The following is a 24239-nucleotide window of genomic DNA, read 5'->3' as shown; positions in this document are numbered from 1 at the left end:
TATAAGAAATAGAACTTCTCTGACTTTTTAAGGGAAGCTTGAGAGACTCACATTGTTCAGTGATTAATGTGTGTGCTTTAGATAAAGTAACTGAAAACTATTGATTAAGGCACAGTTACCCTTTAACAGCCAAGCAGAATTTCAAAGGAGATTGGCCTTTGTCTGGATCAATAAAATTGTTGCTGCAGTTCCCAACTGTAGTTGCTGAAACCAAACAATACGCATGGCTCAGGTTTCAGAGCCAGGTGGTTTATTAAACTCACAAAATTACTTATTTTAGCAGAGATTTCTCCAAAATCAGGGTACTTATAGTAGTAATATAAGGCCTAGAAACTTCTCATTGGTCAGGCAAATCAAAAGGGTAAAAACAAAGTAAAAACAAGTCAACAAAAGGTAAAAACACAGAATAAAAAGATGATCTTTGCACCAAGAAAGCACCTTGTAAGACTAAGAGGGGGCAGATGAATAAACATGGGCAGAACAAGGAAATAATAAAAAATACTCATCAAAAGCTATGGCTCATAAAGCATTGTCAGGAGGTTTGCATACATCATGGGAAAGCAGTGCTTTGAGGAAGGACCTGACAGAAAACAATGAAATGGGGCTGTAAATGTCTGTAGGTCATTCCAAGCACGAGGAGTGGCATGAGAGCAAACCCAAAAACCCAAGGGAAATCTGGTAACAAGATCATGAGAGCTGGCACTGCCAGTGGGACTCCTGGGGAAGGACAAGGACAGGGAGAAAGCTCTGCTGTGTAAATGTGGGGAGGGGACACAGAGGTGACAGAGCTGAGGGGAGGTGTCTCTTGGTACAGGTACCACAAACACATCGTGGATGAGCAGGAGCGGCACAGCAGCACCGAGCACAGCTATGGAACACAACACTGGAGAAACTGAAACACAAGGAATGCTCAATTTGCCAAAATCCCCCGTCTTCAGAATGTGTCTGGATTTGTTACTGTCCATGAATTTACATTTGCAAATGGTCCCTGCAGTGTGGTGTGTGCTCAGCAGGGCCTCCGCCCTCAGAGTTTACATCCCAAATTACAGAGAGTTGGCTGATCCGGGCAGGTGAGATCTAAGGAGATGGATGTCCAGAATCCAAACAGGATATCTGAGCTAATTAAACTGGAAGAAGCCTAATTGTAGCAGCACAGAACCCAGCGTGGCCCATTTACTTTGGGGAAAAAAGCTGTTTGAGGTGCACACAGCACTTCAAAGTGGTGTTGCCTCCCTTCGCAGCAGACTTGGAACTTGTTTGACACAGCAAAGTCTTTCCTTTGGTTCAGTTACCTGTCAGAAATGAGACGGCACCGAGGCATTTTGAGTGACACCAGTTACCTGATACTGGAAAAGCCTTGGCCTGCATTCCTTAGACACTACACTTCCCCTGGATTCTCAATTATTGGGACAGTTGTCTCTCAGGCAAAGCAGGAGGGAGTGCTACTATCCAAATTTGCAATGCTTTCTTCTGCTGCTCCACACCTTCCCTTAAAACGGCATTTCACCCCACTGGACCCACGTTCAATGAGCTCCATGAGTAATTGCTAAACTCAGAAAGCCCTTTGTGACTTTAAACCACAAGGATCTTATCAAGGAATGGCCAGCAGGACAGCTCCCCATCCTCTGGGTCTGTCAGCTTTTAAATGGTCTCATCCAAACACATCTTGAGAGGGCACGGGGTCCTGCAGGCCTTGGGGTTCACAGATCCTTCTTCCCTTTGTGATTCCTGATCTCAGGTGCGTTCCGCTCATTTTATCATGTGTGACTCTTCTGGCAGCACAAAGGAACAGGTGCAGCAAACTGTGTAAGGAATATGAGCAGATACTGAAGGATTTGAGCCCTTTAACTACAAAACACCTGCAAGGCTTCTGCACGAGACTGCCAGAATGCAGCAATTAAAAAATGCAAAACAGCAGGGTGAGCTGATGAAAAAAGTCCCAAACCTGAAACAAAATGAACAGCTGACCCCAACTCTTCAAGGCCTTTCATCCCATGAAAAGCTTTCAGCTCCACTGCCTTGCGGCTCTTCAGATTCCCATTTCTCACTATCTCAAAGCATCCCAAATCCTTCAAAAATCCTAAAAGTTTTTCAGTGAGTAGTCTGTAAAAATTCTAATAAACCAATACTTATCCAGGAACAAATTATCATGGTGCTGTGGGTTGGATTTTAGCACCAGTAGAATTCCTGAAACACCACGACGATTCTGCTCACTGTGTTCAGCCAAGCAGTCCAAGCTCTCCCCAGCAGGATGGAGCTGGAAAACACCTTTGGAACTCCCTGGCTATTGATTTCACCACGGAACACGTGATGGGATCGGATATCCAACAGCTCCCAGGCTTCCACCGGGACGCACACAGCACCTGTGCTCTGCTCCGTGCAGAGCTGAGCCACAATTCAATTCCGCTTCCTCGGCACCTTCATGCCCAGGCAACTTCCCAAACACCCTTCTCAAAAGCTGATGAGGGTCAGGGAGGCTCTTTGCTCCAGGTCGTTTGGAGCAGTGCATTCCATCTCTGTCTCCTCATCCTGAGGAAGCCCCCGAGTGCTCTGCTGATCCAAGCAGGATGGAAAAGCCCAAGCAGCTCCTGGAGCAGAGGAACTCATTAAGCCCTGGCACTGGATTGATGTCCTTTGTCAGCTCCAATGGAACATTTATCTCTGTGGGGATCGGTCCTTTGTACCTTATCAGCCTTGCCTTCAAGGGGGCATCGGTGTGGCCACTTTTCTGTGTCTCAGTGATTTTTTTAATTAAACTTTCAGGCATCTAATTCCTCTGAGAAGCTGTGCCTCCAGCCAGCTTGACTGATACTTATTTTAAAGCTTTAAAATTATTCCAAAAGGTTGGGGTCTCCTTGGGCAGATATAACGGGCCTGCCTTCACTTCTCTGGGAAACCAAGCTCTTAGAAAATTCAATTTTTAAATACTTGATATTCTATAAAGTGAATGGAATTGAGTTTATTCCTTTCCTTTGAAGCATAATGTAAAATATTTCTTCAAGCTGATGTGTCATTTAGTCTAATTTGATAACCTGCAGCAGGGCCTGTGTGCCTGAGAGCTCATTCTCATTTTTAGCTGTATGAGCTGGTCTATTTTACAACTTCATTTCTCCCTTCAGAACTTGCTTCTTGGCTAATTAGAGACCCTGGTGCACCCTCGTTAAATCTCTCAGGAGTGTTTCTCCCTGAGGAAGTCCTGAGGCCACAGAACGGAATTCTGCTTTATAACAGACACATGATTTGATTAAGAGAATTCACTCTATACCAGCCACATGCAAACGTTTGTAAATGTATTGATATGAATATCACATTTTTAAACATTGACTTGCTGGGTTTAGAAAGCCAACACTAATGACTTTTAAAGATCTTTTTAGATAGTATTTTCTATTGAGCCTAAATCATCAGACCAGGCAATGAGAAATCCAGACACCTGCTCTGCTTTTAGCAATGTAGTCTCAGCATGAGTAAGGATTTAGCCCCTGGTAATTAATTAGTCTCAGTATTAATAACAGCTGCTATTGAGAAACTTCCCTTTGTTTACTATTTCAGCAAATCCACCTGATGATTTTTTTGGTCTTTGAATAATCTGTGCATGAGACAACAGGTTATGTCTGGGTGATTTTATTGCTGCTTCACCCTTTTATTACTTGACATTCCTGTCTGTTTATTAGTAAGAATGAAACGTAAACTTCCTAATTCCCACCTACTTCCTTGGTGTAATCCTGCCACAAAAAACCAGGAGCACAAGAGGACCCCTGCCACAACTCTTCCAGAGCCCACCACTGGGAAGTCACTACAAAACCAATGGGATTCAGCTCTTCCCTGGCTGATCCCGTGCTGGCCGCCCTCTCCTTCCTCTAAGGAGGGCAATCCAGCAGTGCAGGAACACGGGAAGCAGCACGTGGATATCTGGGACAACGGGACGTCAGAGCTGCACCTTGGCGACAGTGCTGCAGCCAGGCTCTGTCTGGGGCTGGGTGAGGAGCACGTCCTGCTCATCACAACCTCTCTGCAGTAATTGTTTCTAGAATGCAGAAACAGCCAACAAGTTCTCCGAGAGCTGAAGCTCTAATCCCACTCTATTTTCAAATGAGAAACACATCCATGGAGCATTTATTACAAAACAGCATTTGATCATTGCTGACCAAATGACTCGGCTGGTTTACATCTTGAGAAAAATTCATTTGAATCTTCATTGGATTTAAGCAACTTAAACACTGCTCACCTATTTCCATGTGCTCAACTGCCCCTTTCTCATCATTCAACTTGAACCAAGTAAATAAAAAAATAATAATAAAATGCTACAGAGTCCTATCTCAGGTATGAGATATCCTACCTGAGATATACCTACTTGGTATATCAAGTATCTGCAGGTATAACAGTAGAATTTAATATGGTCAAAGTTCTTCATAAATATTTACAAAGTCCTTCATAAATATTTATGTATAAAAGTTCTTCAGAATCCAGTATTTCCAGACTTATTCTGTCCAATAAAATATGTTACCAGTCACCAGAACTGGATGATGGAAGTTCTTAGAGGGTATTGAATTCCTTCAGGGTGGTGAAAGTCTCCTTTGACTTGCAGTACTGCTTGGCAAACGTGGCCACTCTCTGGAGAGCTTCTGCCAGCCCTTCTCCTGTGATGGCACAACAGGGCTGCACATACCAGTTCCTGTCACTGCAGTACTTCTTCATCTTCAACCTCCTGGTGATCTCCTCAGCGTTCAGAGCTCCAGGCAAATCCTGCTTGTTTGCCAGCACGACCACCGGGATGTTTTTTATGGATTCATTCTTTAAAATGAGTTCAAATTCTCTCCTGGATTCCTCCAGCCGGCGCTTGTCAGAGCTGTCCACCACGTACAGCAGCCCGTCAGTGTCTTCCAGGAAATTGCTCCAGAGCTCTCTCATTTTCTTCTGTCCTCCAACATCCCAAAACGTCAGTGTAAAATCCTTCCCTGCTTCGATCATATCCACATTAAAGCCAATTGTTGGCATTGTTAGAAAAGCATCTTTATACCTGAACTTGTAGAGCAGCGTGGATTTCCCCGCAGAATCCAGCCCTAGCATCAGGATGCTGGCCCGCTTCACTCGGGAGGGTTTGGCGTTCAGGAGGCCCATTTATCCCGGGGAGTTCTCTATTCCAGCCTCAGGCTGGGATATTCCCCCTCTTCCGTGGGGCCGATTTGGGTCACTGCCTTTCCCTCTCCTGAGGTGAAGCACAAGAGAGGGAGAAGAGGCAGCTCTGAAGTAGTCAAACCTCTGTCCAAACACGCTGCTTTTATCGACTTGATAAGGAGCCAGGAGGCTTCGGAAGGTGCAGAGCTCCGTGCCAAGCCTGTGGGTGGGACGGGCATGAGTAACACCGGCCCCAGTGGCACAGGCACAAAGGTTACAGGCTGCCAGCATGTTTGAACAGCCACGGTCCCAGCGCCCGCAGCCTGATCCATGCACTCCCTGATCCGGCCAGGGAAACGGCTGCCGTGTCTCAGGGAGAATCTCCCTGTGCCTCCACAGCCCTCTGGGAAAACAATGGGATAGGAACATGAGCGGTGAGGAGGGGAGATTTAAGGTTCATCCATGCTTAGCAAGCCACACAGTGACCAGGTAGCTGATTTATCGGTGCATCTCATCTCCCAGCAAACTGGTCTCAAGGGGTCTCTAATGTGAGTTCCAGGCCCATGGACTCGATCAAAGCCTAAGAGAGCTCCACTAAAACTGGGCTTTGCTCTAAGCAGCTGCCTCAGTGACTCCTCCTGCCAGGGCTGTCAACTGGGGAGTTTGTTTGTGTTGTTTGTGAACAAGTTTAACTGCACCTTGTAAGGTGGAGACTAAATGCAGAGCTTATGGGCTGGTCATCACTGAGGTTCCGCTGCCTCCAATTAAAAATTCCTGTTACCTTCCTTTTGCTCTACTCTGTGCTCGCCCAGTGAAGATTTCCTTCAGGAAAGGGACAAGAACCAAGGAAATAACTGAGTCTTGATAATTTTTTTTGCCACCATTCCAAGTAGCAGAATAAAACAAGAGGAGATAGAAAATTTAGTCAGCTATTAATGAATTCCTATTGACTTTCTACTGTTCTGATAGTGGGTGCACATTGGGCTGCTCTGACACATCTTGAGTACTGCAGGAGTTGCACTTACACCCAGGAAACCATTTCTCTTTGCTTCAGAAAGTCCAGAATCAGCAAAAAGATGTAAAGGTCTTGTGGTCAAAAAAAGCTGCTGACTGATAGGACAATCATTTCGATAATTACGACACTGGTTGCGTAAAATCCACCTCAGCCCTGACAAACGAGTTATAATCTGGTTTCTCTTGAAGCTAAAAGGGTTAGACCAGGACTAATTGGGGGCAACAAGAGATGACAGTGACGTACTCACTGCTGTACATTTTTCATAGTTAATAACGCCGATGGATTATGTGTAGGGTTTTTTCAGAAGCGGGTCTTGATGTATTAAACCAGGGAAGAAAGCATTTGCATTTCTTTATAAATAAATGGACATGGATGAATGGAAAGATGGGGAGGCAGCAAACTGTAAAACCAGTGTTAAAACGTCAAATGGATCACAATTCCCTGATGCAATTCCAATAAAATATGGGTATCTTGAGCAAGGCAGGGATGGTTGGTCTGTCCTCAGCTGATTTGAAGATCACTCAGAGTTCTTTGCTCTGCGTTTGCTCCAGCTGTACTGGGTGTTTATAGTCACAAGTGCTTTTTCCTCCATCAGCCGTCACTTCAAACAGGGATCAAGCAGAGCCTGACTTTTTACGAGGTAATTCATGTGCTGGCCCGGCCAGGCCATCTGGGCCTCTGCAGGTGCTGGGGTTTGGCAGCTTCTGACTGTGCCGGAATCCAGAGCGAGATCTTGTGATCCAGAGCTGCTTCCAGTAAGGCTTCCCTGCGTTGCTCCGGAGATCAAACCACAGGACAGAGCACAGGACGGCCCCTTCTGCCGTCTGGTTCTGACCCCACACTGCACCTGAGCACTGGGAAGGAACCTCCACCTTTGCTTTGTCCAAAGGTGTGTTTGCTCTGCCAGGCTGCGACTATCTCGTCTGTGTTGAGTTTGCCTTTTAGTTCACCTACAAACCCCAGAGTAATAAACCGGGACAGCTGATTTAGCACCCACTAATCTAAGCTCCAGCTCTGCACAGTAACCCCTTTGTAAACTGGGCAGCTTCATGTAAACCGTGCGCATTCCCAAGTTGTCCAGGCGGGACATTCCAGCGCGTGCTTGATTGATTACCGGGCGTGATGGATGTTACTACTTAGGCAGTGAATCCTCACCGGGGGCACTTCCAGCGGCCGGCGCAGGAAGGACAAGGAGCTCCGCTCTCTCTTCGCGGCCTTTGCCCTCGATCGCTGCCGGAGGGAAGCCGGAGGAGCGGGGGCCGCTCGCTGCGGGGGCTCGGGGAGACGGAAGAGGAGGCGGCTCCTTCCCGCGGCCCGGCCCGGAGCGCCCCGACAGGTAACGGGGATGGGGATGGAGATGGAGATGATGGAGATGGGGATGAGAAAAGGGAGCGGGGAGGCGGCGCTCGGGCACCTCAGGGTGGGGTGAGATGGATGCGGGGGGTACCGCGGGTGTGAGCGAGCCCCGAGCGCTGCTCCGGGGCTTGATTTGACAGAAAGCAGAGAAATGGCTTGAAGTGGGTCCCTGGACTGGGCAGAAGGCGGCACATCCCCTCGCAGCCATCTCTTCCTGCTCGGCCGGGACCTCGCGGGTGATCCCCGCGCTGGGAAAAGTGCCTGGGACAGAGAACAGGGATGGCTTGGGCAGGCGGGGGTGAGAGCAAGGCGTTGGTAAAGGTCCTTTAAAATGAAAAGCTTAAAGTTTTGTTACATTAGAGCATCGTAGCCCGGGATCTTGCAAAATTGCCTCTAGTTTCGACTGGTTTTAAGTTTGAAAACGTTGAATCACTGGCTGGTTTGGGCTGGAAGGATGTTAAATATTATCTCGTTCCCTTCCTGCCATGTGCAGGGACACCTTCCATAGACCAGGCTGCTCCAGGCCCCGTCCAAACCAGCCTTAAAGCCAAGTTTAAATAACCTTTTTCCAAATTATTTCTGGTGGTAGCTTTAAAAGGGATTCATTTTTCTATACATCTATCATTATGGCATTTTAAAGTCTTTATATTGGAGATTATAGTTAGCAATCTTTAATGAATATGAGAATTTCCCACCGTTTTCCTGCCAATCATGTCCCCACACCATAATTCCCTACCTGTGTGGGAGATGGATCTAAAATCCCTGTGGAGCGTTCTGAGCCTGTGTTGCCTCATATTTGCTTCAAAGTTCACCAGTTTCAGCTGTTGGCACAACCTCAGCTTGGAGGAAAATGAAAGGAATGCCCTGGAAGGAGCAGTTCCTGCTGCAGTTGCCGTCCACAACTGGAAGGGAAAAGCTGCCAGCAAAAAGTCTGGAAGTGCTGGAGGAGCTGGAAGGGCTGCACCTGCACCATGACTGAGCAGAAGCGCTCAGACCTCGCTGCTTCAGCTCCCTCACTTTGGCTTAAGCATAGGAGAAGGTGGGGATTTATTTCCCTGTGTGGTTGCTGTTTCCCCTGGATGTGCTGTTTTCTCACTGTGTATGAAGTGGTTAATCCTGGCTCTGCCCCGCCTGCCGATGTGCAGCACTTCCATAAGGATCCAGCCACCCTTAAGGCTGTGTTTTGCATAGTGGGGGTAAAGAACCTGAACTGATGTTTATTTTCCCAGATTTTTCATTATGTAGCAGATGAGGAATTGTCTCAAATTTTATTGCTCGGAATGTCATGAAATTGGGCTTTTCTGCCTGCAAAGAATCTAAACATTTATAATATTTTTTCCCATTAGGCAGCCAAGAACTGATCAAACTGAACAGTTTTCAGTGATATGCTTTTAAGTTGATCATCAAAATAAATGTTATTGATCTAAACTCAAATAATATGCATTGATATATAACATATTTTCTTCCTGTGTGTATTTTCCTACTGTCCACGGAAAGTCAGGTTGATGCATAAAAAGAGAAAATTCCTATTAGTTAATCACTGATTTTGAGAGGAATCAGTCCAAAATTCTTGAATTTAAATACTTATTTATATAAAATTGGTTTAATCCATTTTAAAGCCATCATTAGTGAAATGTTCTCCAAATTCTTCCTTTAAAGGATGATTAATTTCAAATCAGATCCTACACAGAAACACGAGGCAGGTGGGCAAATCAAATTCCCTTGGATTCCTGAGTGCTGTTCTGGGGGTTGGATTTATTTCTCAAATATAAAACATTTATGAGTCCTGTGGTGATATTTTTGAAGATAAAGAGTAACTAATTGTGCTGTGAAATTGAACTTTCCATCATCCCAACTGTGTCTTTGTGTGTACTCGTGCAGGATAAATATTATTACTGCAAACATCACAAACCATTTGGAATTCCCACAGTTAAGCACTGGAATTATTTTGGCTTAAAGATGTCTAAAATATACAATAGAGCATGTGCAGTTTTAGGAAAATACAGTGAAGGCAAACATTGGAGGGTACAGGACTGGGGGTCTGGTTTTAACTGGGTTTTGTGAAGATTTATCCATTGGAATCTCTACTCCTAACCCTGCAGCAGCAGCTTCAGCACGGATTCCACAGGGGTTTGGAAGGACCTGCTCTGGAGCTTGAACTGCAGGCCGAGCTGTGTGCCTCAAATCCAAAAATGTTCTGGCTAAAGGTAAAAATGGTCATGATTTTGGTCAAAAACTGCTTTATTACATCACTTGATTTAAGGAAGTTGATTTTTACCTTCCCCCCCTGCCCCTCCCCAAGCAGCTGCTCAAGCCTTGAATGAGGATAAAATCCTTGCTTGTACTTCTACTTTCTTGTCCCATTTGCTCCAGCTCATGCAAATCAGTCAGACTTCCTGTCTTTCACAGAAGTAACAAATTTTTGAGGCCTCTGAGCATCCATTTGCCGAGCATTTGTTGGATTTGGTGCATGGTGTTCTGTCCTCGAGGTGGAACTGAGTCAGAAGCGTTGTGCTGAGATCCCTGGGATCACAGCCCTTGGGGTGGGATCCTGGGTGGAGATCAGGTCCCTGCAGGGGAGATTGCCAAGGTGAAAGCCACGAGGTTTCAATGCAAACCCTGCTCGGCAGTGGCTCCATGTCCTGCCGTGATGCGTGGGATGAGGGGTGTGATAGGATCAGGAGTGCTTGGAATGGCTGATAACACAGCACAATTCCAGCTGGCACTTCAGACAACACAAGGAAAACGTAATATTTGAACAACAGCACTCTGAATGCCACTTTCCCCTTTCTTTTTCAGCAAGGAAGATGCTCCAGGACTCTGAGGGGCACCAATAGATCCCAACCATGACACTGGTTCCAGTCAAAGCCTTGTACATGAGACCCTTGAAGTGGATTTTTCTGTTCCTGATGGTGTTTTCCCTGATAACCATGTGGTACACAACCTTCTCCTTCAACACTGGCCCGGAGAACATGGACCTGCTGCACTCCTGCGAGTACGAGCCCGTGTACCGGCAGCAGCGCCTCTTCACTCTGCGCGAGCACCTCAGCTGCGCCAACATCAACCCCTTCCTGGTCATCCTGGTGGCTTCCAGCCCCAGGGACGTGAAGGCCAGGCAGGCCATCAGGATCACGTGGGGCTCCCAGGATTCCTGGTGGGGCCAGTGCGTCCTGACCCTGTTCCTGCTGGGGCAGGACACGCACAGGGAGGACAAGGCGGCGGCGCTGTCGGTGGAGGACGAGAGCATCCTCTACGGGGACATCATCCGCCAGGATTTCATGGACACCTACGAAAACCTCACCCTGAAGACCATCATGGCATTCCAGTGGTTCTCCGAGTTCTGCTCCAGCGCCAGGTTCTTCATGAAGACCGATGCCGATGTCTTCATCAACACTCCCAATCTGGTGAAATTCCTGCTGCAGCTGAATTCCTCGGAGAACGTTTTCACTGGGTATCCCTTCGTCGATAACTTCGCCATCCGAGGCTTTGACAAAAAAAGATACATCTCCTACGAGGAATATCCCTTCAAGCTGTATCCTCCCTACTGCAGTGGGTTGGGATACATACTGGATGGGAAACTGGCTCTGAGGGCTTATGAGCTGATGAGCCACATCAAACCTCTGAAATTTGAGGATGTTTATGTGGGAATTTGCTTAAACATACTCAAAGTCAACGTCACTATTCCAGAAGATACAGAACAATTCTTTCTCTATAAAATCCAATTTGATACCTGTAAGTACAGACATTTAATTGCAGCTCATGACCTTACACCAAGTGAACTGATCCAGGTTTGGCAGGATTTGTCAGCCAACACTTGAGAAACTTGCCTTTGATTCTGGGTTCATTTAGAAACTTAAATTTGGTGTAAGAGTGGGTTCTAGAGATGACATTGACTGCTAGGGCAGCGTTTCTCCAGGGCATCCCAATGCTGTTAAATAAAACTAGCAGGGATTCACAGAGCACTTTTCCATGTGTGTATCCCACACCCAGAGGGTACTTTGGAATGCTCTGTCCCGTCTGCCTCTGCTGCCTTTCCGTGTGCACGGAACAACCCTGGGATTTCTCCCTGAATCTTCTGGAATGTACAGAGTGTCACTGAGGAAAGATGTTTCTGCCAAGAAACCGGCTTTGAGGATGCTTCCCAAATTCCTGCCTGGATTGTTTTTATTGTTTTATTGCCACTCTCCATTATTTGTTCTCTGCCAGTACAAAATTAACCCAACCTCTTTTTTTCTACGTAACCCTCCTGAGAGTGTCACACCTTGGTGTTTGAATGTGTCACCTCCACAGCGCTTCCGGGAGTGTTCCCAGCCCGGGGATCCTGGGGGATCTGCAGGAGCTGATGAGAAATGCTGGGAATGTGGTGCACTGTGTCTCTGTCCATATTAAATGGAAGGGCTTTGGTGTCTCTGCTGTGTTCCCAGACCAGGGAGATGCAGTGGAGCTCATGAGCAGTTTGGACATCCCAAAAACATTGGGATAATCAACCCCCCCACACCTGTGTGGGTGATGCATCCCAGGAGTTTTGGAACCCTGCAGGGCACATGAAAAACCATTTCTGTTGTGATTTATGTCTGTCTCCAAATGAGGTTTTTTGTTCCAATTTTAAAATGCAAAAAAGGAAGAAATTCCCCCTTTAATACTTTCAAGAAGACCAACTCTGCCCTGTGTGTAAAGACCGGTTTTTAATCACTTTATTCATATCAGCAAGGCCCAGTTTTCAGTAGTTTACACTTCTAATGGACAACGATACAGAATTTGCAATTGCATGAACATAATTAACCTGGACACATCCACTACACGGGGGAGAGACTACGGAGACATCCTGGCCATGCTCCCAGGGATTCCTGCTTGGCTGGCACGATCCCACAGCCCCATTGTCTCTTAGAGACAAAGCACGAGGGCTGCCCAGACCTCCAGGAGCACGGCTGAGGTGTCCCCAGTGCCTCCAGCACGCTGGGCTTCATGGGCAGTGCTGGGTTTTGCTCTGCTCAACAACTGCACGCGGGGTTTGGGTGGAATTCGGGGATGGGGTTGTGTTTTTTAGGGATAAAAGGTCTTGGGGACAACACTCTCCAGACAAGGATTTGCAGATGTCAGTGTTCTAAGGATGGATGGTAAGGAGGTCAAAGCTTTTAAAAAATAAAGGCTTTTTTTTTTTTTTTTTTTGGAAAATACAGTATTGCATAACGGAGGGAACGATGCTCTTGTATTCCTAGATCCAGGTAAAATTCCAGCTGTGCCGTGGGTTTAGGAGCTGGGGTTTGATTGTTCTCTGAGCAGATCCTGGGAGAACTGCCTTGTTCTGTGATTGTTTACACATCTTAAACCCCAAACCCCTCAGTCTTTCTCTGAGCCTGCCATGTGAAATGCTTAGAAATAAATTATTTGCCACAAGAACACTGATCCTACAGCACAGTTTGTATTGCTTTTTCCAAAAAAAGAATGGAATTATGACTCTGCTGCCTTCAGAAAACGGATAAAGCAGAGAGTGCTCGGGGTGAGGGAGGAATGAGAGTCACGGGGAGGTGAGGATGGCCAGAAATTCTCCTGTCACCTGCAGGAATTTGGGGGTTTGTGCCCCAAATGCTGACACTCTCACAGGTTACAAGGCTTGGGTTTACACACAGTGATCTCTTTGTGCCACCTGAAATTAACTGTCACCTACAGTGACAGCAACATTGGAAAAAGATCCATCCTGCTCCTGGTTTTCCTAAAAACCCCTCATTTCCAAATCTGGTTTGTATTTGATTCTGTCCTTATTATTGCTTAAAAGGCTGTAAAATTCCTAACGGAGCTCCTGTTTCTGCTCAAAGCCACTCTCAGGGAAGTTTTTAGTGTGAGCAGCCAGGCAAAAGGTGAAAAACCTTTAAAGCATGAAATAATCTGGGCATTGAAATCGGGGGCGGGGCCCAAATTTTATTGCATCTGCCTAGAATATTGTACTAAAAACAAAGTATGTAAAACAGGGTAAAATTTTTCCAAATCCGAAGTTTTCTTTCTCTTGCAGCTGTATTAAATCCGAATTCCAAATATTTGTGATTTTGATAGGAAAACTGTGGGGTTTTCTGACCTGAAAAGCCTAATAATAATAATAATAATAATAATAATAATAATAATTCATTGGGCAAAGGTGTTTGGAAATTGCTGCTGGGTGGGGAGCAAAAGTGGGTTCCAGTGTGAAATTCCCAGTCTGGATGTTATTTCAGAGGAGTCAAAATGCTGCAATGCTTTGTGTGCACTCTGGAACAAACAAATTCCAATAAACCATGCAGGATACGTAGGGGCAGCATTCCCTGTGGTCAGTATAACCGGGATGTTTGGGATATTTCCCGAAATTTTGCCCCACATTTATGGATGGTTGGTGTCAGAGCAGGCTGGAAAAGGGAGAGGCTGCCCGTGTCCATGGAAGTACTGATCCAAGTCCACAGGCTTCAAAAAAATGCAGGATTGGCCATTAAATATTCAGGGAAAAAAGTGCTGGAGTTCCCTGTTGCTCAGATAATTCCCAGAATCCCGGACTCGTTTGGGTTGGAAGGGACCTTCAAAACCACCTCATTCCAACTTAGGACTGAGCACAGCAGACACAGGAGCTGCCCTAATCCATGAAATCCATGAAGTCTTCCCTCAAGAATTGCCCTCAAACCTCTGTTTGAGGCTTCAGCTGCATCCACCAGGTTTTGCTTACCGGGGCACCCAGATTATCCTCCAGCACTGGACACAGCTGATCCCTGGAATTTTAAGTTACCTAAGGAAAAACCATTTTTATAAAACACCTGCTCCCCTAAAGCCTCATCCAGTCAGCGTGAAAAATAAAAGCAATGGATCTCCAGCTCATCATTAACTGTACAGATCGCTTTATGCTGGGAGTCCTCAGCTTTAGAAAGGCTGTTTATGAATATCTTGGGCACACCAAGGGCCAGCAGCAGCTCTGGGCTCTGCAGGGGCCAAATTCCAGCAGAACATTCTCAGCTGTAAACCTGGAATTTTGTACAGGGGCCTAAAATCCTACTTTGGGTGATGAAAGGCTGGTGAGGTGGTTTTTTCTGTGGTATAATCACTTATTAAATGCTTTTCAGTGTAAAACAAGTATCAGCTACATTAGCAATAATCCATATTATTTAAAGCAGGGCTGTCATATATCCTGAGACACAAAAAATTCCTTTTTTTTTTTTTTGTTTTTTAGGCTGTGGTGTTGGTGTTTCTGCAGCCAACACTGCTCAAACTGATGCAGCACTTTAATTCTGACTTCTGGAGACTAAAATCGTCCCGATATTTTAATTTCACCTCTGTGAATGGTTTAACCCTGCGACAACAGCAGCAGCCGGCTGAGTCCTGGGAGTTGAAATCATTTATCCCCGGAGCTGCTGTGGGATTTGGGGGAATGCTGCTGGATCCGTGCTCAGGGCAGGCTCAGGCCACTAGAAGGAGCCACGGTGCCACCAACCCGGCTGTCCCCAGCTCCAAGGGACAGGCTGGGAAAGGCACAGCCCTGCCAGGAATTCTAGGAACGATCAGAGTGCAGAGGAATGAACTCCACGGCAATCCGTGCTCCAGGCTGAGAGAATCATTAAAATCCCCCACGTGAGTGACCTGGGAGCTCGGATATCCCTGGGAACAGCCCGAATTCCCGCAGCGCTGGCTCGGCTGAGAGATTCAAGGTACATTTTGTCATGTTGGACCATACGGAAGATGCTCTTTGGCAGCGACTCCACACATCAGTTCCGTGCCCCGAGGCTCCCGCCGGGGGAACAGATGTCCCCGAGGGGATCCAGGCACAAAACTTCCCTGGATGAGCAGGCAGGAGGAGCTCCCAGCTGTGCCAGCCGCTCCCACCCAAAGGCAGCTCCCTGTTTCTGGAGAGGAGCCCGGGCAGGAGAGCAGCAGGAAGGCCGGAGTACCGGAGCCCTTCTGCCACAGCCAGCGGGGGATTCCCGGCTCCGGCACCTGGCAACCCTTTCCAGATGGAGGATGGAGCGTTAAGGCAGCGGGAGAACCCTGGATTGGTCAGGTTGCATAAGCAATATGGACATGGATTCATCTTGTCAGCCCCCAGCTGTGTCACGACAGAGTTTGGCACAAATCAGCACGACTGGAAAGTTGTAAATGCCTTGATTGGGATGAAAAAACTTCCAACCTTCCAGCAGGGAGCACAGGTAGGCACTGCACATGGATGTGGGAGACCACACGGAGCCTCTCACCTCCATCAGTCCTTCCTCTTTAAACCCGAAGCAGCTGAAACTCCTTTTTTAAAGCAATCAAAGCAAAAATCCCCAGGTTAAGCAGAGATCGTTGGCGTGGATAGCTTTGGCCAGGACAGCGCTGCCGGGGAGAGGCAGCTGAAGGTGCTAAACCAGCTCCTGCTGCAGCTGCAGCCACTTGGAGGTTGAACGGGGCTGACTGGGAGCTGCCTGGAGGGGCTGGGAGTGACAGGGAATGGTCCTGGAATGCTCCAGGCCAGGCTGCAAACAAACCACTTCTGCCCTGCCCTGCCCTGCCCTGCCCTGCCCTGCCGTGTTTGCCTCAATCCTGTGAGCGTGGCTCCCTTCCAGCGTGAGCTGCTCTCCCTCTGCTTTCTCCCGGCTGGGAATTCCTGCCAGCTCCTTCTCCTGGCTATCCCAGTGCTGGAGGGACAGCCAGCGAGCCGTGCTCCAGAGGTCATGGATCCCTCAGGAATGCTCACTGACCTTGGGATGCTCCGTGCAGCCAGGAGCTCTCATCCCAGTGCTGTCGATCTATACTGGGAATTCCCATTTTTCTGGGAATGACCATCATTCCGGCTTCTCCAGAGCCTGTGATGGATGAGTGGGGAAGCCTCTGCTACACAGAGCTGTGGGTGGAATTCCCCTTTTCCCAGGGCAGCTGTACCCGGGCTGTGCCCTCCAAAGGAAAGGCACAACGGGAACATCTCCAGCGAAGGAGACAGGGAAGGCAAACTACGCACCGAGCTGGAGCACAGCTCCACCACAGCTGCTGTGCCATTCCCAGCCCAGCATCCAGCACTCGCATGGAATTCACGCCCCAGGGCTGCACTTGGCAGCGCCCTGCCCTCAGGTGCCTTTTCCCACAGGACGGAAGCGCTCTGCAGTTATTGCCATTTCCCGGTAGCTGCTCCATGGAGCTGCCAGGCTGCGCTGCACATCCACTGAGTGCAAAGGACTAAGAACGGCAGGAACCTCCCATCCCCTGGGAGAGGAGCACGGCAGGCTGGCTGCCTGCTGCTCCAGAGCGTGCTGGACACTTCTCAGGGGCTCTCTCCGGAGCTCAGGATGAGCAGAGGCTGCCACGGGATGCAGGCACATTTTGCACAGCACCGGGAATTCCAATTAAGGGCTGTGATTATCCCCAAACAAATTAAAGGAGGGAAGTTTGTTGAGGGAGAGGTGACCTAGGGACAAAACTGAACAGACAAAGATGGGGATTCCTTCTCGAGCAGGAATTTGTGCTCTTTGATTTTTGCCTTGAGAGACCCCGACCCCCCCCAGCACCTCCCCAGCACAGCTCAGCCTCACCCAAAGCCCTGCAGGAGAGTGCTGGTAAATGAGGAATACTGTACTTTCCCAAGGAACAGGCAATGCCAGGGAATCCATCACATCCCTGACCCACCTCCAGACTCAGACACGGGCAGCCTCCATCACCCTGAAGGCTTAAGCAGATTGCCCAGGACCACATTTTGGGGGAGATCCCAAGGATTTTTGTAAGGCAGGATGAGGATAAACGAGCCATCCAAAATCCTGCCTGTCCTGTCCCTCTGCCATGACACAGCTGCTACCAGAGGTGCAGCACGCTCAGCCTGTCCTTATTCCAACTTACAGCATTCACAGATTCCAAAATACAATTAAATACTGAAGGTTAGACCTAAACATACTTTTAAAACCTAGATTTAACACAACCTTTCGTCTCTACAGTGCACTGATGCTGCCTGGCATTTGCATGTCATCCCCAAACCCGGCTCCAGAGGGGTCTGCCCCGGGATTAACACCACAAATCCATCTGCAGTGGTACAAGGAAGTCTTTCACAGGCTTGACTTCCAGCTCTGAGGAACGCCCTGCTTGGATGAGCTTCCCAACAGTCACTCATGGAATTCTTTTTCTCTTGCATCACTTTCCAAGTCCGTGCCACAGAAATAAGGTCAGGGTGATTCTGGGTGAATGACAGACATTCTGCTACCACAACTGAGCTCTCTTCTGATCCAGGAGGTTCAGAACTCCCGGGATTTTGCTGAAGTTCACCATTAGTTGGTTTGGATACAATATGGCCTAGAAGAACTGTTCTAGAGTAATGCACAGCCTGAATAAACGTGGTAATTCAGGAGCTCTACCTACTCACATGCTTGGCAGGGTTTGTTTCGGGGGGAAGTTAAACAAAGCGAGAGCCAGCAGTGGCAGCAGGCTGAAAGTTGGCTCCTCTTCCTCCTTCAGACCACAAACCCTTCTCCTATCCACCCTGATCACTGCAGGTCACAGAGATGAGGAACATGAGAGCAGCTTCTGAGCAGTGACACCCACGAGGGGAAAGCAGCAGCACCGCCCTGACCCTGCCGTGCCCCCGCGCCCGCCTTGGGCTGGCACACGGGAAGGGAGGAATCAAACCAAAATCTACACAGGATTCGTAAAGAAAAGTGAGAAATGGGAGGTTCCAGTCAGTTCCTAAGGAGCAGCAAGGGCACAGGAGGCAGGGACACGGGGACAAACTGGATTCTTGTTGTCGCTCAGCATGGATTTGTTGTATTGCTCCTTTGTCAAGCCAAGAGCAGAGCCCCGAGGGCTCCGCTCCTCCCGCGCAGAACCCGAACGGCGTTGTAGAGCTTCCTACTGTGGCTAAAATGTGCGAGTCTGTTCCGAGTCCGGAGCGAGCCCGGGGCTCCCTCACAGCTGTTCCTCTGCTTTGCTGCTATTCCTGAACTTCACCACCATGACTGTGATGTTGTCGGGGCAGCCCCTGTAGAAGGACTGCAGCACGATGCTCTTGGCCCCGAAGTGCGGCTCGTCCAGGCGCTCCTTGATGAACCGCACGGCCTCCTCGTTGCTGAAGGCGTCCCACAGCCCGTCCGAGGCCAGGATCATGAACTCTGGCTGCAGTTTGTCCAGGTCAAAGCTCAGGATGTCGGGGTCAGGGATCACAACGTTCAGGTTCTTCAGGGGGTAATCGCCCAGCGAGCGCGACATGGCCAGGATGCCCTGCACGCGCCACGAGCCGTTGAAGCTGATGAATCCACCTGGGGAGAAACAGCAACGCTCAAAGCAGCTCTCTGGAACATCAAAGCAGCTCTCTGCTTCCTGCCAGACCCCCCCCAAATTCATCCTGAGGGGTTACAGAGCTCAAAATGCAGGAGGTGCCTTTGGCAGATCTCGGAGCGCTGCGGGGAAGAGCTGGATTGCAACAACTCAATCAGGAGTGGCTCTGCCATCCCCAGGAGTGGCTCTGCCATCCCCAGGAGTGGCTCTGCTTTCTCCAGGAATGGCTCTGCTTTCCCTAGGAGTGGCTCTGCCTTCCCCAGGAGTGGCTCTGCCTTCCCCAGGAGTGGCTCTGCGATCCCCAGGAGTGGCTCTGCTTTCCCCAGGAGTGGCTCTGCCTTCCCCCAGAGAAACCCCCAGCTTCTGGAACAGCACAGGAATTCCTGCTCCACACAATTCCTCAGGGAACCTCTGGCAATGAGCAGAAGAAAACAGTGAGGGCAGATCTTGCCATCCCTGAGTTTGTGAGGACAGGTATTTATGAGATGTAGGGACAGGTATTTATGCTGGTGGGAGCACACTGATAACCTGAGGGCTTTAAAAATGTTTTATATTCATAGAAAAAGTTGTTATTCCCATTTTGGAGGGGAGAGAGGCCCGGCATTGCTGGGGCAACACTCAGTGCAGGGTTAACATAAACCACAGGAACTTCTTTCCTCCATCAAAGAATTTGCTGCTGCTGTGGAAGCCAAACCAGGAATGGATTCCAAAAAGACTTGGACAAATCCAAGGAGAATTGGCTGTTAAACCTGATGATCCCAATGTAAATTCCAGCCCAGGAGGTGGCAAAGGTGACAAGTGATGAAAGCAAGGAAGATTTACTGCGGGAAGGTTTCTTTCCCTCTACTCCTGCCACGATTTCCATGTTTGTGCTCGTTATATGGGAATAAAAACCAGCTTGGATGAAGTAGATTCATGCTCTGCTGATTTCAGCACTAAACCTCCCTCAGGCTCAGACCAGGCCTCTCAAAACCAGGCTTTGGGCAGGGCTGGGGCTGAAGCTCCTGGGATGCTCCTGGTTGTCCTTTTGCTCCCTGGGAAGATCCCAAGGAGTGCTCACTGCGCTGTTGAAGGCTGCTCTCCTACCCCAACCAGCTCATTTAGGGGTGGACCATCTGCTGCCACCTTTGCCCTGTGACATCCCCTGGAATTCTGGCTGGAAAACGGGAGACTTGTTCTGCTGAGGCCTCCGTCGGGCACTCCCCACCCTCTCCCGAGGGAAATGTCAATTTTAGTGCCAAATAAAAGATGAACCTCCCGACAACTCACCAGCTCTCTTAATCCTCTTCCTCTCCTTCAGCTGGTAGGGCTTGTGGTCGTGGGACAGGGGGATGGCGTTGCCGTCCTTGTCACACAGGACGCCCCGGGAGTCGCCCACGTTGGCCACGGTCAGCTCCTTGTCGGACAGCAGCGCGATCAGACACGTGGTGCCTGCAGGAACACGAGGGAGGGAGGCCCACACACACAGGGGGTGTAAATACAGGAATGATCAGCAGGAAAATGTTCTTCCTCTTACAGAACCCCAGGATCGTTGAGTTGGGAAGGACTTCCAGGATGGTGGAGTCCAACCTGTGGCTGATCCCCTCCAAGCCCACGTTAACGGTGGCAGAGAGGCTGAAAGGGGAGGGATTGTTCCCATCTCCATTCCAGTTCCCATCTTCCCGTTGCAGTTCCGTCAGAACTGGCTTTTCCCAGTGGCCAAGGGAAGCAATGAAAGCCCAAAGGAGCCCTGGAGCCCCCAGGAACTGAACCTGCAGCACTGGATGGGGATGGGGTACCCCGGAGCTCTCTCCCCTCAGCCCTGCCAGAACTGAGGTCGCTTCTTGATGTTTTTATTGAAAAAAGGTAAAGATTGGACATTTCAATTACTTTCACCTTTAAATGCACAGAAAATGAGATTAGGCATCGACCATTGCATCAAATGGTGACAAGTGAGGTTTTGCAGACGCACTGACACAGATTAAAAGGGAATTTCAGCACTGATTGTTCCCAAAGGCACTCTGGTATCCCTCAGTAAAATTAAAGCCACACCCTTCTCCTTTTAGGCAGAGAAGCACAAGGCTCAGTTTTCACTTTTGTTGTTAATTTACATCTGATTATTCATTAATAAAAGGATTTACCCACAGCTGGGGCGCTCTGGGAGAAGCACTTGGGCCATGAAGGTCTTGGGGATGAAACTCAGCCCCCAGAAGAGGTCCAGAGCAGGGCTCCAGTCTGAGCTCCGTGGCCCTAAACCCAAATTCTGGGTGGTGCCATCCCTGTCCAGCCCAGAGGGACAAACTCTGGCTGTTCCCATGGCAAACATCCCGTGAGTGGTATAAATAAACCACCCAGGAATAAACAAATTGGGTCCCAAAGGTTCATTTTTGCCTTCCTGGATGCCCGATCCCACGGGAGAGGAGAGGCCTGAGGTACCCTCTGGACAAGGATCCATCTGGAGTGACCCCAGAGCAAGAAACCCCAAAATTCCTGGCCTGGATTGATTAAACCCCAAACAAACCCAACTCATCAACCCCATCCCTATGTCCTCCCAACAGAACTCAAGCTTCAGTTCACACAATAATTAAGCAAGAATGATTATTTTTGAGCTTCAGTAATGTCCAGAAGGGATCAGAGTTATTCAGAACAGTGCAGAAAGCAGGATAACCCAAAATACAGGTTTATATTTGGGTTTATTCTCCACCAACCTGCAACTTGCACCACATGGAGCTCTCATCTCCAGACCACACATTCCCACTTGCCTTCCAGGGACTTTAAATCCCAAACAATAGGACTCCTGGAGTTTCCAGGGCAGCAATGTGATGTTTTTATGGTTCACCTTGCTGTCCTCTGGGCCCATCTGCCTCAGCCCCTCCTGTGTCTCCTGCATTTCTCTTTGACATGCTCAGAAATCCAAATAAAACTGGGATTATTGCCCACAGAATAGGCAGGAGTGAGAAAAATCTGGATAAAAAGTGGTGGGAGACCATCAAGATCACGGAGCTCCACCTCCACGTGCCCTCCAAGTGAGCCAGCAACTCTAATCCAAAGGCAGAGAAATAAATCTGATTCTCCAGGGATAAAAATATAAAATCAGGAATGATACAAGCAGGAGCAGACATTCACTTTTCGTTTATGCTCCAGCAGGGAGGGAACCTGCAGGAATTGTGGGGACAAAGCAGGGACTTCACTCCTTCCCTCCTTTCTAGGTTACTGGAATATTTAAATAATAATACTTTCTTGCAGCAGGAGCTACAGAGATTGGAGAGAATGTTGTTAAAATCTCCAAAATACACAGTTTTGCCAAATGCCTGGGCTTACTGCCTGTGAATGAAATAAATTGCAAACAAACTTTCAAAAACGTGCACTTTTAAAGCACCCGCCTCCCTTTCCTCAAGGTGTGTGGGACCAGAGAGCCAGCACATCATCCAGGCACTGATCCCAAACCCCTCAGTGCTGCTCTTTCCTACAATGCCCTGCACCTCCTGCTTCTCTCAGCAAAACTCTCCTGAATAATCCATTCTGTAAAGCCTGAACCTAAAAACAACCATTCTGAAAGCTCAAGGTCTCATCATTCCATCATATCTCAACATAATGTGCTTTTCCCCCTGAAATTAGAAGAACTCTGTTCTTTCACAAGAGATTAAAAGAAGCAGCAGGTTCACAGAAATACAGAGAATGACTTCAGATCTCTGAGACTGGAGCTTAAATTCCACCACGGAAGAATTCCCACGTGGCTGTACCCAGTGGGTTTGTATTTGAAACAGAGAATCATTTTATTTCCAATTAGATCTGGGACTCATGGAATGATTTGGGATGAGAGGGACCTTAAATCCCATCCACTCCCACCCCCACAGACACCTCCCACTGTCCCAGGCTGCTCCAGCCTGGCCTTGGGCACTGCCAGGGATCCAGGGGCAGCCACAGCTGCTCTGGGAATTCCATCCCAGCCCCTCCCCACCCTCACAGGGAGGAATTCCTTCCCAAAATCCCATCCAAACCCACACAATTAATCCTCCTCACCATCAATCATCTGATATTCACCAGATTTGGGGGGCACTCCCAGACTGATGGATTCTGGAGGTGTTTCAACACCCTAGAAGTGTTTTCCCGGTGGGAAAACAAGAGAGCTGGAAGGGAATTTTGTACATCAGGAAGCAAAATTTAATTACTGGGAAATGGAAACCCTTTTGGGCAGCCTCTCCATCTTCCAGGCTGCTCTGACAGGGACCATCAGTAGCTCCAAGCTCCACGTGATTCCTCCCTTGTCCAGATGAAAAATCATCCCAGTACAGAAGGAATTCCATTTCAGCTCCCAGGTTGATTTCCTGGCATCATTCCCGTGTTTAATTTCACCTGAGCATCCCCCTCAGCAGCAACACGTTGGAAATGGTTTAAATAAGTTGAATATCACTGGGTTTTTTTTTTTCCCTGGTGAGGGGTTTGTGTGTGTCACCAGGACAGCTCAACAGCAGGAGGCCACAAGTGCAATTTCCTCTGGAATTGCTCCCGAATTCTGGGATCTCTGAGGGACACCTCAGGATCCATTAGGAATCTCCACAGCTTTGCAGCTCCCATTATGGAATATTCAAATCCACGTAAAACACCATCTGCAGAACTGATTTGGCAAAAATAAAAAGGGGGAAAAAAAAAAAAAGGGATTTCAACATCTTGGCAATTCCAGGCAAATCCACCTCTCCACAATCACGGTGCCAAAGATATTAAAGATTTTATGTTTATGGGATTAGCTGGCCTTGAGGGAGTCCAATCCCTCAGGATCCATCCTGCATTTTAAGCCAGGCAGAAGTTTGCTGGGACAGCTGAGGCTCAGTGATTTTATGGGTGACATCCATAAACAAGGTGACATCCTGTAACAAGGATGGTGATCCCACGGGAAAAGAAGGAGCAAAATGAAAATCCCACTTGGGGAAAATAAAACCCAAACCACCAAAATAATTTTCTCCTCTTTCCTCTGGCTCTTCTCCTCCTCCTTTCCAGCTCTCCTGATTTTGTTCCTGCACATTCTGTGCAGCCCCATTGCCTTTGAAGGAGTTGTTTTTATCACCCTTAATGGATGATTTTATCTCCTGCTCTTTAAATCCCTCCTAAAATACTTCCAGAAAGCTTCCCAGCCACTTTGCAGCCTCAGGCCATTGCACTCCCAGCAGCATTCCCACGTTCCTGCAGGATCATGATCCCTGGGTAATTGTGGGATTCCAGGTGCCTGCTCTCCCCAGTGCTCCCAGCACTCACTGCTCATGGCTCCAGCCAAGGCTGGAAGAGAAATATTCCCAAAATTCCTTGTCAGGACAAGGATTTCAACTCCTGGCAAGTCACCCCTGGTGGAATTGTGTTCCCATTTTTCCAAGCCCTCTGTGAACAGGGCAAAGCACAGCCCCAAAGCACAGCCCAAGGAGGAAGGTGCATTACAAGACAGGACTTCTCTTGAAGAAAATCAATCCAACAGATCTTCCTGCATTTTTAGTGGATTACCCTGGGATAAACATCCCAGCAAGGACAACTGATTCTATTGTGA

The 24239-nt window shown here is 48.3% G+C and overlaps 3 protein-coding genes across 3 annotated transcripts in view; 1 reads left to right on the top strand and 2 right to left on the bottom strand.

The window, feature by feature from the left end:
• Positions 1-4533: 4533 nt before the first annotated feature.
• Positions 4534-5118, bottom strand: ARL14 (ARF like GTPase 14; the record flags this gene model as incomplete). The annotated part of the gene is made up of 1 exon (XM_082288412.1): positions 4534-5118. The coding sequence occupies one exon, from the start codon at positions 5116-5118 to the stop codon at positions 4534-4536; it is 585 nt and encodes a 194-aa protein (XP_082144538.1).
• A 4681-nt stretch (positions 5119-9799) lies between these two features.
• B3GALNT1 (beta-1,3-N-acetylgalactosaminyltransferase 1 (Globoside blood group)) lies at positions 9800-12015 on the top strand. The gene has a single exon (XM_082288174.1). The coding sequence runs from the start codon at positions 10333-10335 to the stop codon at positions 11302-11304; it is 972 nt and encodes a 323-aa protein (XP_082144300.1). The 5' UTR covers positions 9800-10332; the 3' UTR covers positions 11305-12015.
• A 136-nt stretch (positions 12016-12151) lies between these two features.
• Positions 12152-24239, bottom strand: part of PPM1L (protein phosphatase, Mg2+/Mn2+ dependent 1L) — a 74128-nt gene continuing 62040 nt past the window's right edge. The window contains exons 3-4 of the mRNA XM_082288173.1: positions 19994-20155; positions 12152-18705 (exon numbers count right to left, since the gene is read on the bottom strand). Coding sequence (XP_082144299.1) covers positions 18356-18705; positions 19994-20155 — 512 coding nt within the window. The 3' untranslated portion in view covers positions 12152-18355. The remainder of the gene's footprint in view (positions 18706-19993; positions 20156-24239) is intronic.

Source organism: Coloeus monedula (assembly GCF_965178545.1).
Source record: "Coloeus monedula genome assembly, chromosome: 10".
In the NCBI taxonomy this organism is placed as follows: Eukaryota; Metazoa; Chordata; class Aves; order Passeriformes; family Corvidae; genus Coloeus; species Coloeus monedula.
This window is presented reverse-complemented; position numbering and strand designations above follow the sequence as displayed.